The sequence below is a fragment of the Aplidium turbinatum genome, chromosome 8, assembly GCF_918807975.1.
Source record: "Aplidium turbinatum chromosome 8, kaAplTurb1.1, whole genome shotgun sequence".
Taxonomy (NCBI): domain Eukaryota; kingdom Metazoa; phylum Chordata; class Ascidiacea; order Aplousobranchia; family Polyclinidae; genus Aplidium; species Aplidium turbinatum.
Genome location: NC_137479.1, coordinates 29,828,316 through 29,839,852, shown reverse-complemented (window position 1 = coordinate 29,839,852; position 11,537 = coordinate 29,828,316). Strand labels below are relative to the sequence as shown.

The window sequence follows — 11,537 nt, the reverse complement described above, 5'->3', positions numbered from 1 at the left end:
GCAAACAAACAAAAACTCTCAGGATCATTACCGGAAATTTTAAAATGTTTGCGGAAACTGCGATCTCAACCCTAACCCTTTTAAAATGTTTGCTGAAACTGCGATCAGCAACTTCGGCAAACTCTTAGGATCATTACCGGAAACTTTAAAATGTTTGCGGAAAAACGGAAACTGCGATCAGCGACTTCGGCTTGGTTCTAATTTTTTCTCTCGATCGTTTCCTAACCCTAACCCTTATTAATGTTTGCGGAAACTGCAATCAGCAACTTCGGCTTTTTTTAATTTTTTCTCTCGATTTTTTTCCTAACCCTAACCCTTTTAAAAATTTTGCAGAAACTGCGATCAGCGACTTCGGCAAACTCTTAGTACCATTACTGGAAATTTTAAAATGTTTACGGAAAAACGGAAAGTGCGATCATCAACTTCGGCTTTGTTCTATTTTTTTCTATCGGTCTTTTCAGTTTGTTTGTGGAAACTCCGAACAGCAACTTTGGCTTTTTTGAATTTTTTCTCTTGATCTTTTCAGGGTACAAACTGAGGGTACGAACTGTTCAGGGTACGAACTAGGTTGCGTCCGCTCTATTTTACCCATTTCAAAGTTTGGTGCTGAATATTTGAACTTTCTTCATTCAGAAAACATGCACACAAATAATAAAGATTTTATTTGGTGCTTAAGGTGACAATATAAAGTAATGTAGTGTATGTCTGCAGTAAAGTAAAAATGTAGCAATGACAAAACTTGAACCTTGAACTTGAAGCATGCTTAAGACCAAAACAAAATAATAAATTATATAAAAAAAATTGGTACCGGTACACCTTTGCACAGATTCAAAATTGCAAAAAAGATTTTGGAAATGAAATGATATCAAAATCTACATAATGAAAAATTAATAATTGTTTTGATAATCAGCCACGGTGCATTATCAAGAGTGTTAATTAAGAAAGGAACACATCTTAACGCCTAAGATAGGGTAAGAAACCACACAAAAGTTTCATTAGTGATATTTAATTTTAAATGTGCAAGCAGAAAAATGCAAAATAGTGAAAAAAGAATGACATTACAGTATTTTGTTACATCCAAGTGATTCCATTACCATTTTAAGAATTTTATCTTATTTCAGAGGTAACTTACAAATATTGCAGGTGATTATAGCACACAATATCCTTGATCCACAAATCTATCTTGTGTAAGCTAGCAATATGAATGCTGTGGTGAAGCAACGTGCTTCTCAGTTTTGGAATATTTGTGTATTTGGTTTCCATTGGGGATGGATTCCGATGATCATCACTTTGGGAATGCGAAGAGGAGCTGATCCAGGAATGCCAGAGCCTTCACTGATGGCTTTGTTTTGGGGATAGTTCTGAAACAAATCTTAAACAAATGCTTTGGTGTAGTCAACACAAGTCATTCAAGACAGCTGTTCATCTACTCCATTATTTGTTGGACTATCACTATTTAATGTTTTCAATTTTGTGTTGTTGCTAAGATTAGTGGAAAGTTGGTGCGAGTTTTACAATGTCATTTGTTACTTCATGTTTTGTAATGTTTTGCTTTATTAACAGTTTTAAGCAAATGCATACAGAAAATGACTGTGCCATGAGTCTAATTCAAATGCCAATTTGTGGATTTTATGTTTAAACTTAACTTTATTTGAACATTATAATTTTACCAAACCAAGGCCGTAGTTCTCTACAAGTTGATAGATGTCAATGTGTGAAAACACTCAAAGGTTGATTCAGTTGGCTAAAATGCTGGACTGGTGTATTTTTGAAACTTTTATTGTGTCACCTTGCACAGTGTACAACTGTACATTGTTTAGCTACATGTCTGTGAGATCTAAAACTGCTTTAGATTGCAAATTCATTTTTGCATTAGAACCGCTAACTTGCTTATTCGTTTGTTGTTACATAGGGTTGTAATTGTTGTTGAAACATTATAATCTGCCATGTTAGATAAAGTTAGATCATTTCTTAAAATTACATATTGTTGAATTGCTGACTGCGCAATGTAAGCTGTGTTGTATTTTCCAGTCTTTAAAATTTTGTATTGTTTGAAACCTGGTTATGTGACCGTTATACGCTGAAATGCAAGCATGAACAAGGTAATGAAAGGCCTCAGAGCACACAATGTCAGGCAATTGTCAAGTACTCCAGTTGTTTGCTTTCCAACCAAACATAGAAATCCACTTAATTATCCTTTAAAGAAGCAAAGATTGGCTCAAAAAAAACTGGTATGGAATCTGTATTCAGATATTAAAATCGCCCAAGAAAAAAGGCTCAAGTGGGGTGAGTTGAATTGGGATTAGTTGTAGTGAAAGGTGTCGCAATAAAATATGAATTAGTTATTATTATTAGGCAATTTATGATATTAGTTGGCCAGTTTTTCAGCCATGTATGTAAGAAACAAGTTTTAAAAAAATATGCCCATACCCCACAGTGTTTCCTTGACTACCCAAATCTGGTTGGAAAAAGGTTTTTAGAAGTTTGAATAAGAAAAAACAATGCTTAGAGCCATACAGTTTTATCAAAGAAACAAAACCAAAACACATTCACAGTCACAGTGATTGTTTAACATCGCACCAAGAAATTTCAGCGGAGCTATTACAGCACTACAGCAGTTGCAAAACATACATCTACTGTACTAATGCTTATTAGATGTTTAATTTGATTTTGCCTTCAATAACAAAGCTTTGTAATCAATGAGCATCATCCTGGTTATAAAGGTTGGTATTCTATGTTTTTTGTCATATTCTGTTTTCTCCAACTAATATAACATCTTAATGTTTAAATGTTTGTGCCCAGTGAAATAAAACTGCCATTCATCTAAAAGTAAGCGTAAGGGTACATGAGATTCCGTCAAAACCGACCTGTCACAGAAACATCTCACTGCGAGATTATTTGGCGCAAATTTTACTTTATTTTTGCAATGAGCAATTGAGCAGTTAGGCTATTTCATGCAATGTCTCTTCTTTTATTGGCCTTACTAATTCGAATAATGCTTCCTTATTTATCACAGCATGACTGCCATGTTTGACTCCAACCTTGCATAATGGACTACTCTTGATCTATTTTAGAATACAGCGAAAAAGTTATCTTAAAACATCTAACTCCAATACTGATTGGTGGCTTACCGTACAGTTTTGTTCTGAATCTAAAGCAGTAGAAGCATTAATTATCACTGCGGTACCGGTACAGTATCACAAAATCGAGCTTTGCCAGAAACTATTGTATCAAATGATTCCATGAATACTGAAAAGTTTGGGTGTTCATCAGCAGAATTATTGTTTCTAGCACTAAATGCAATGTTCATCTGATGAAAGTAAAAGCAAAGACAAACAAGTTGATTGATTACAGTAGTTCAATGACGTTTTGCGCACCATGACAATGCGCATCCTCAGAGCGAATCATACAAAGTAACATTTACGAAGTTATACACTGCAGTGTGGTTACAGGCAAGAGAAGTGAAACACACATTGATTTAAAGGTTGACCAAAGGATGTGTGAGCAGTTATTTTCCATGTTAGATACCATAAAACTTACAACATTAAACATAAAGTCGAAGCAGTTGTGACAAAAAAAATATTTGAGACAAATTGAATTATGAAAACGTTTCCAACTCTGCTCAATAGGCATAAAGCCTGTGAATCAAAACAATAAACTGGTCAGAAACAAAAGTTTTACAAAATGAAACAAATTATTATCAACACACCACTGCAGAAAGTTGCTTTATCAATATTCTGTCAAAACAATGCAATGTACTCAACCAGAACGATGGAAATCTGTTATTGAAAGCTTGCAAATGTATAAAAGCAAAATATGCTCAATGGTTAAAGTAGAATGCGCGCCAAGTAGTCTCACGGTGAGATGTCCCATTATCCCTGCGAGAGGTCGGCCCCAATCAGTTGTCTTGCGACAGGTTGGCGATGACAAAATGTTCTGATCCCTGAAAGTAATTATCTCCTTCTTAGTTTCTGATATCCAAGTTTTTTTGATATTTTATTTTCAGAATACCCTGTACAGCCTGACCAACAGTCCACATGGAAACACAGACGTTGGTACGACGTGTTTTTAAATAGATGGATTGACGCAATTCCTTCCATGATTATACCAAAACATGGAAACTTTTACAAAAAAAATCGCGAACATGTCTTTGAAGCTGAAACAGTAAGATTTTAATTTTGCTGCATGATATGAATACATTGCCTTATGCAATAGATTGAGTTTCGCTTTTAGCAGCATGGTCGTTGTTTACTTCACAATGTAGATACAAACGATTTGTTTTAGCCTGATGCTGCGTGTTCGTTATGGCAGAAGCGTCTTCATAGCACATGACCAGGGAACTGTGTTCTGAAAGCTAATGCAAACCACTACTACCACTATGAACCTGCAGCATCAGGCTAACACAGGTCGTTTGTATTTACACTTGTGAAATGAACATTGCATTATGTTCATTGCTCAAGGGCAGGCAGTCCAGGCACCCTTATGCTTCTATTTTTTGCGTTTTATTTTTAGAGTTAGCTTCTGATGTACATTAAATTGTCTCCTTGGCAAAACAGAAACTCTTTTAGTGTCGTATCACATGCACATCGGCTATAAGTGGAAACAACAATAGTGTATAGTAGATGATTTTTTTATAAAAGAATGTAAAAATGAGGGTAATTGTTAGTCTTGGTACATTTCAATCATGTTGTTTTTCAGCCAAATGAATTCAATCTAATGCTTTTGGATCGGTTTAACTACAAGAAATACGAGATTGAGTCATTTAATCATGAAAGTCCTGTGTCAAATATTTCATATTATTTTCAATACTTAACACACACGAAATATGTCCATGGCTTGCCGTGTTCCATACACAATGCAGCAGTTGATGAAGAAGTTCTCAGTAAATTTCGAGAGTTTGTCAACGAAGTTCTGTTGTTACAATATAACTTACCATCACTCAAACATGAAACAGATCCTTTACAGGTATGATTTATATCATTGATCTATTAAAAAAGCTTATGTTATGTTCTTTAGTTTAGGTATTTTGTTCTGCTTTAGTTGTGGGATTTGCAGTTGTGGATTTTGTAGTTACGTACTAAACTTTCATGAGATTTTTACAATTGAACAGGACTAAATTTGCTGTAGACTTCTAAAATAAATGTTTTCAGAGAGCTCACAAGACCAAAACTTCGTGCATGAGAGCAGTATTTAGTTATTTACTGTCAACTCAATCATCGGAAAACCGAAACTTGTCAGATTGTGAGGTTGACCACAATGTTGAGAATTCATCCTTTTGGTTGCGAGGTCAAAACTTCTTGAAATGGACGTTGCCTGATGATCTAAACACTGCACATCAATGCCATGACCCAGCTCTGATGCAGGTTTGTGGCTTACAGAAACATCCATGGCATTAATTGCAATAACAGCAATTCTCCACCTTCCAACCGGAAATCGAATTCAATTATTTTCATTCTTGGTGGCCGTATTTGTGTAATAATTGACTATTTTATATTTAAGAGTGTCATCATCACTTTGAACTTGTAGGTTGCAAACGTGGTTCCCTCATTGTTTTACAGATCCGGACAAAGAGGCAACTCCCAGCGTTCTCGCCCTACTCTGGTGAGTTCTCGACCAGTGGTGAGATACCTTCATTCTACACATCTCCACATGTGTTTGCAGTTGAACAAAAACAATACAGGAACACTATGAATCCAGGTGTGTTGTAAAACTTTTTACATTATTATTATCCATCATTGAATTGAAATTTTATGTTATATTCACTTATGTTACAGCAGCAGTTTTTTTTGTTTTGTTTGTTGTATCCAGGCTTACACCCGGTGGCTGAAGATTTAGATTAAGAAAGAAAGAAAAGAAAAGTATAAACTATCTTGGTGTAACTTTGGATGAACGATTGCAATAGAATAGTCATATTAATCTTAGAAAGCAGCTTGCAATGGTCTGTGGTATAGCATTTAACCTAAGATACATTGCTCCATTAACAATGCTACAAACTTTATATTATGCTTTGTTTCAATCCAAAATTCAATACTCAGTTATAAACTGAAGAAGGGCAAATTCTACACTACTTGTTCCAATTTAAGTGTTACTGAACACGTTTGTCCGATCGTGTCTATTTTTGCCAAGGTCAACAAGTACAACTAGTCTTTATCATAAATTTAATGTGCTCACAATAAAAGATATTATTAAATTAAAGAAGTTCTAATTGTCCAGGCTCACGTGTTCAGGCTGGTTCCACTTCACTAAGTGCTCATATACTTTCCCATGGCAGCTCACCATTTGACTACATCATCATTTTTTATTTTACCAAATTTAGTGATGTGTTAAGTAGTTTGCGTACAGTCGAAGTAGCTCAAATGCTTACGGCCCTTTTTAGGTTATCGTTTATTTGCTGGGGATATTAACCAAAACTACCAATATGCCAAAGACGAGGAAATGTTGGACCAGCTCCCACCCCCCACATATGATGAGTGCAGATATGGACACACGCAGCTACTGATGTTGCCTGACACGTAAGACGTTTTGAAAGTGCGAAATCAAGGCAAAATTTCTTTGAATTATCAATAGTTTGTGTTCTTTTTGTCACCACGTCCACATGTTGGCTAGAGACTCTGGAGTAGACATAAATTACTCATTGTCATGTGGTTGACGACATCACACATCGTTTTCTACCTCATAAGAGACTTTGTTGCAACGCTGCATCGTCACCTTACAGTTATTCCCGCGACTGGTACAAGGAGAGCCTGGAGCATTGTGACATCACATGCGAGATTGACGAGCATCTCAAAGGGAGAGGGATCATGAGTGGGTGGGTCTGGAATTCTGCGCAGGCCCACTACGCGCAGAGGTGGATGGATCGTGACATCGACACTCCATTTTGCTCCCAGGTTTAGACTTGTAGTTTGTAGTGTGCAATGTGCATATTTATAACACACTTTGAAATTTGCTGTTTTTCTGTGTTTCATAGAAAAAATAAAATTTGAACATAGTTTTGTATTGCATAGACATTAAACTTAAGATGATTAACCCAAGAATCACGTTGCGAAGGGTATTTGTAAACTTTGGGAGATATACAAAATTCTCGCTTGATATGCTAAACGTTTTCCGGAAGTATGTTTGGTCCCATGACACTTGTTCTTCTGAGATGAGGTCTGAGCTTTCTACGCTCTGATCATTGCTAATTTTCTGTTGTTACAGAGCGTAGTGACAGACGGTCAGTGGCTTTCCTTTTTCTGCTACCAACTCAATACAATTGCGATTGATGCTGAAAATATTGAAGATCACCAGAAACGGAACATTTGCTTTGGCAAAACCAGTGTCAAAGTAAGTGTCTTTATCTCACAAAGAGCATTCTGGGCTATCAAGATGCTATGACGTCATCACTTTGACGTTGTCGCACAATTACGGTTTTGATACAGTAAAAGCTTTGCTCAGCCTCTTAAATTTGTAACGTTTTCCACGTTTGATTCGAGACAATTTTCTGTGTCATAACACTAGATCTAGACAATAAATCTGGATATATTTACGTATAAAGTACGTTAATATAGAAAGCTTACTCTTTTTTAGATGAGCTTGTTTTCGTTGGTACCGTGCCTGACTCGTTCTTTTAACGTTCCTGTGTTTATCTGTTGTTGTGACGTGATTTTCCACAAAGCAATCACCAAGTTGGCCATGTAATAATGACATTATTGTTCAGTTATATGACGAAGTTACCCCGACGGAGGTGATCGGTTTGAACGATGAAGCGCTGACTTTGCTGATCAAATTTATAAGAAATGGTGTCCAACAGCATCAGTTATCTGTTGCCAGTGAACAGGACTTGGAAGATTACAACGCGACGTTACACGTGCAGGAGGTCGACCCAGAGAGGTAGTAGGGTTGTGTGCTTCAGTTTTGGTTTCAATCAATTTTGCAGCAAACAACGTTTTATTTATAAAAATCTTGTCTGCAACTCAGCTCCTTTTAAAATGCGTCACTTAGTATGAAATTGTAAGTTGAAACGTGGAGAAGTTTTCACAACTATTTTGTTTCATCTGATGTTAGATAATTCGGATTTTTGGGTTGCTTGCCAATAAACGAAACGACCAAACCCAACGCTTTGTTGCTCTTGTTTCTATACTTTGCTGTGAAATAGCCAAGAAATGCCAATCTGTAAACAAATACTAAACAAAATCTTAAACGCCTGATTAGCTAAAGTATCAGATCCATGTTTGGTGGATTGAATCAAAGCTGGTGCTACTGAGCTGTGGACACGGAAGGGTTTTAGTGCAGCCCGTTTGGGCACAAAGCATGACTTGGTTGGCACACATTTGCATTGGAAAAGATTTTTAAAGTTCTCAAACATGGTGCATTCTCGGCCCGACTTTAGATCCGTAGTCTACAAGGAAATCTATATTGTGAGATAAGCAACAATTAAGTTATCCATTCAACAGTAAGCTGTTTCTTTTGCAGGCCTGAAATTGAACTTCAGAAGCCTCTGCACAAAGCGGAGATAGAGAGGCAAAGGCAACTCGTTGAGGACGCTCGAAAGTTGGAAGATGAGAAAAACAAATCGATAAGAACGAAACTTAAAGATTTTCTTCGATGACGCGTTCTCTCAACTTTGTTTGCAATTTCACAAGATGCACGTGACCCGGTCTTTGGGTTCATCAAAGTGGATTCGATTAATACGTTGTGCGGTTACTTAAAATATTTGCAACGGTCTTTCAGTTTCTGGATCGTTTTATTTCTCTTGACCAGATCCCTAACGATATCTTAGCTTTTCACTGAACTGTTGCGTGTGACATTAAAAGGTATCTTTCCATTTGTAGTCTACTCCATTGCAAATGCTTTGATCCTATTTTGAATAGAAATATTGGATCATGTTTGTCTGTTTTTTTTTTTTTTATGGTGGTGCAAAAGAATTCATCTTCCAAAGGTTTCAACATAGGCTAATGTTTGTGTGGGTTTCCAGTTCGTTTGATCATCGCTACGGCAGTCCTACTTTATTTTAAAAGAAACGAGCCACAAGAAAGCAAAATTTCACTAGAAACAATCAGTCAATATAATCTATTTGTTTTGATGTAGAAAAAAAGTTAGGGTTCAAGTAATTACCTTTTACCAGGTTGCTTTCGAGAAAAATTTGTTTTTTTTGCACCCGCATCGATCAAGAACTGTATTTTTTCAAGTACCTCAAAAAGTGATCTTGATGTTCAAGATCACCCAAACGGGTGATCTTGCCCATCTCTGCCTACAGGCCACAGTGTGGCCAACCCACTGTGTCCCGTACGCAGAGATGTGTAATGTGTGGCCAACCGTGTAATGTGTGGCCACTGTGTAATGTGTGGCCAACCCACTGTGGCTACGGGCCACAGTGTGGCCAACCAACCCGACCTTCCCCTACCAGAAAACTACCATTTGCAGGATCGATACTTATACAGCAGATGTTAAATATGGCAGAGCAACAAACCCAGTTTGTGGAGTCCCGATATTTTTTTGGGAAATCAGCAAGAATTAAATAACTTAACATTAAGTTAAGACCTATAAGTTGCTTCAGTTTTCTATGGATACTTCTCAACTCGATAGCAGGCAAGCTGGCTCTTCACAGTTGAACTATGTCATAGGATGTGAAATTTTGAAACACCCTAGGCCACACTAAAACATTGTCTCAGTGAGGCAATGTGCTGTGCGTTATCTCGAAGTAAAATAAGAAGCTTAATTCATTGTTTTTGATATTGACAAGCAAAACAAAGTAACTTTAGCAGGTTTAATATAATGCACCAAAGATAGGCAAGACAACAATACAAGAAAGCAAACTCTCTCCCCAAACTATATTAGCATAATGTAGCCTAGGCCTATTACACACAAAATACATATATAGTTCAGGCCCTTAGGGGAATCTTTAGGCTAAACGTGTTACACGTTGTTTTTTTGCAGTTGATCAACCCAACTTTGATTTTAGTGGGTGCCGCAACTGTTTGGGTCACGTGATCACCCCTAAATCGGGGATTTCCCCAAAAATCACGTTTCAGTTCTTTTTACGTCATTTTTGTGCAATTACATATTTGATTTTTGTATATTTTAACTTAAAAAGCACATACAAATAAGTGAGACGAAATAATTTGATTGATGACGTCATCACATATCTTTTTGCTTTTTAATCTATTTTGGTCGTTTTAGTTGGAGTACCGGTTACTAAAACCATTTCACAATTCCTAAAAGTAGTTTCGTCATGACTGCATCTTTTATGACGTCATCATTACATTATCTAATTGTATTTGTAGTGGCAGTCAGTCCAAAATGTTTATCTCGTGTATTTTGTAGTGGCAGTCAGTCCAAATGTAAAAAAATAACGTATCTAATTGCATAAAAATGCCGTGAAAAGAGCTCAAAATTGACTTGGGTGGAATCCCCGATTTGGGGGTGATCACGTGACCCAAAAAGTTGCGGCACCCACTAAAATTGAAGTTAGATTCATCAACTACAAAAAAATGCAAAAAAACAACGTGTAACACGTTTAGCCTAAAGATGCTCATTTTTGCCCTTAAGGGCCTGAACTAATAGACCTAACATAATAACTCCGACAGTTTCGACATGTAGGCTATGTGTGTTCTCATCAGGAATTAAATCTGCAATATACATACCTGTACATAAAATTTACGATAAATTTGACTTTGCACTATAACTGCAACGACACTCTGGACTGAAAAGCACAAATGATATTTCCGTTCCATGTCAAATAAGCTATGACACCACACAGGTGTGGCAGACTTGATGACCAGTTCGGTCCTTTTGCCACTCCCATCATCATCAGCAGACATTAAAACAACCTAGTTCACATTGTAATCTTGTATTGTTTTTTCCACATGTGCTGTTGATGCAAAATAAAAGAACTTCTCTCTCTTCGATACAAGAATGATTACGAGTAAAATCAGTGATGTACGCGCATTCAAAAAATATTGACGCCGTCAGCGTAAACGCAAACGTTCGAAAAACCATTCGCCGTATGCGTCAACGTAACTTGTAAAAAATGTTGGCGGCGTTAGCGCATACACTAGCGCAAACTAATTTTGTTTGCTAGGTGCCAAACATCCACACGGTAGGCTATAAACATAGCCGTAGGAGATGGGGGAGCAGGGGGGGCAATCGCCCCCCCGCTGAAAAAAAACATCCCTAATTTGGGCAAAAAATGTCCAGTTATTTGGGCAATTCAATCTTTCCATATTTCGACATTTTATCAGTTTAAAAACTTTGCATAATTATTTTAATTTATGAGATTGCCAAGTTGATGCCTGTGGAGTTATTAGACTACACTACCTCAGCAATTGAGTAATGTTACTTTTCTGAAAGCATTTTTGCAAAGACAAAATTTGGGCAAATTTTGAAACATTTGGGCAAATTTTGTTTGCCCACCCAAAAGATTTTACTCTCCTACGGCTATGGCTATAAACCACTCGAAACAAACAAGTTTTATTTTGAATTTCCACCTGATTTCCATGAAGAAACACAAGCATCTGATAGTGTTCATCTGACATTTTGCTCTGTTTTGGTTCCAATAT

The 11,537-nt window shown here is 36.8% G+C and overlaps 1 protein-coding gene across 1 annotated transcript; it reads left to right on the top strand.

The window, feature by feature from the left end:
* The first annotated feature begins 2,031 nt into the window (after positions 1-2,031).
* LOC145775140 (large ribosomal subunit protein mL65-like) lies at positions 2,032-8,854 on the top strand. The gene is made up of 10 exons (XM_082586370.1): positions 2,032-2,286; positions 4,007-4,164; positions 4,699-4,965; positions 5,151-5,363; positions 5,559-5,697; positions 6,377-6,512; positions 6,716-6,887; positions 7,198-7,323; positions 7,697-7,869; positions 8,452-8,854. The coding sequence occupies exons 1-10, from the start codon at positions 2,094-2,096 to the stop codon at positions 8,585-8,587; spliced, it is 1,713 nt and encodes a 570-aa protein (XP_082442496.1). The 5' UTR covers positions 2,032-2,093; the 3' UTR covers positions 8,588-8,854.
* The last annotated feature ends 2,683 nt before the right edge of the window (positions 8,855-11,537 follow it).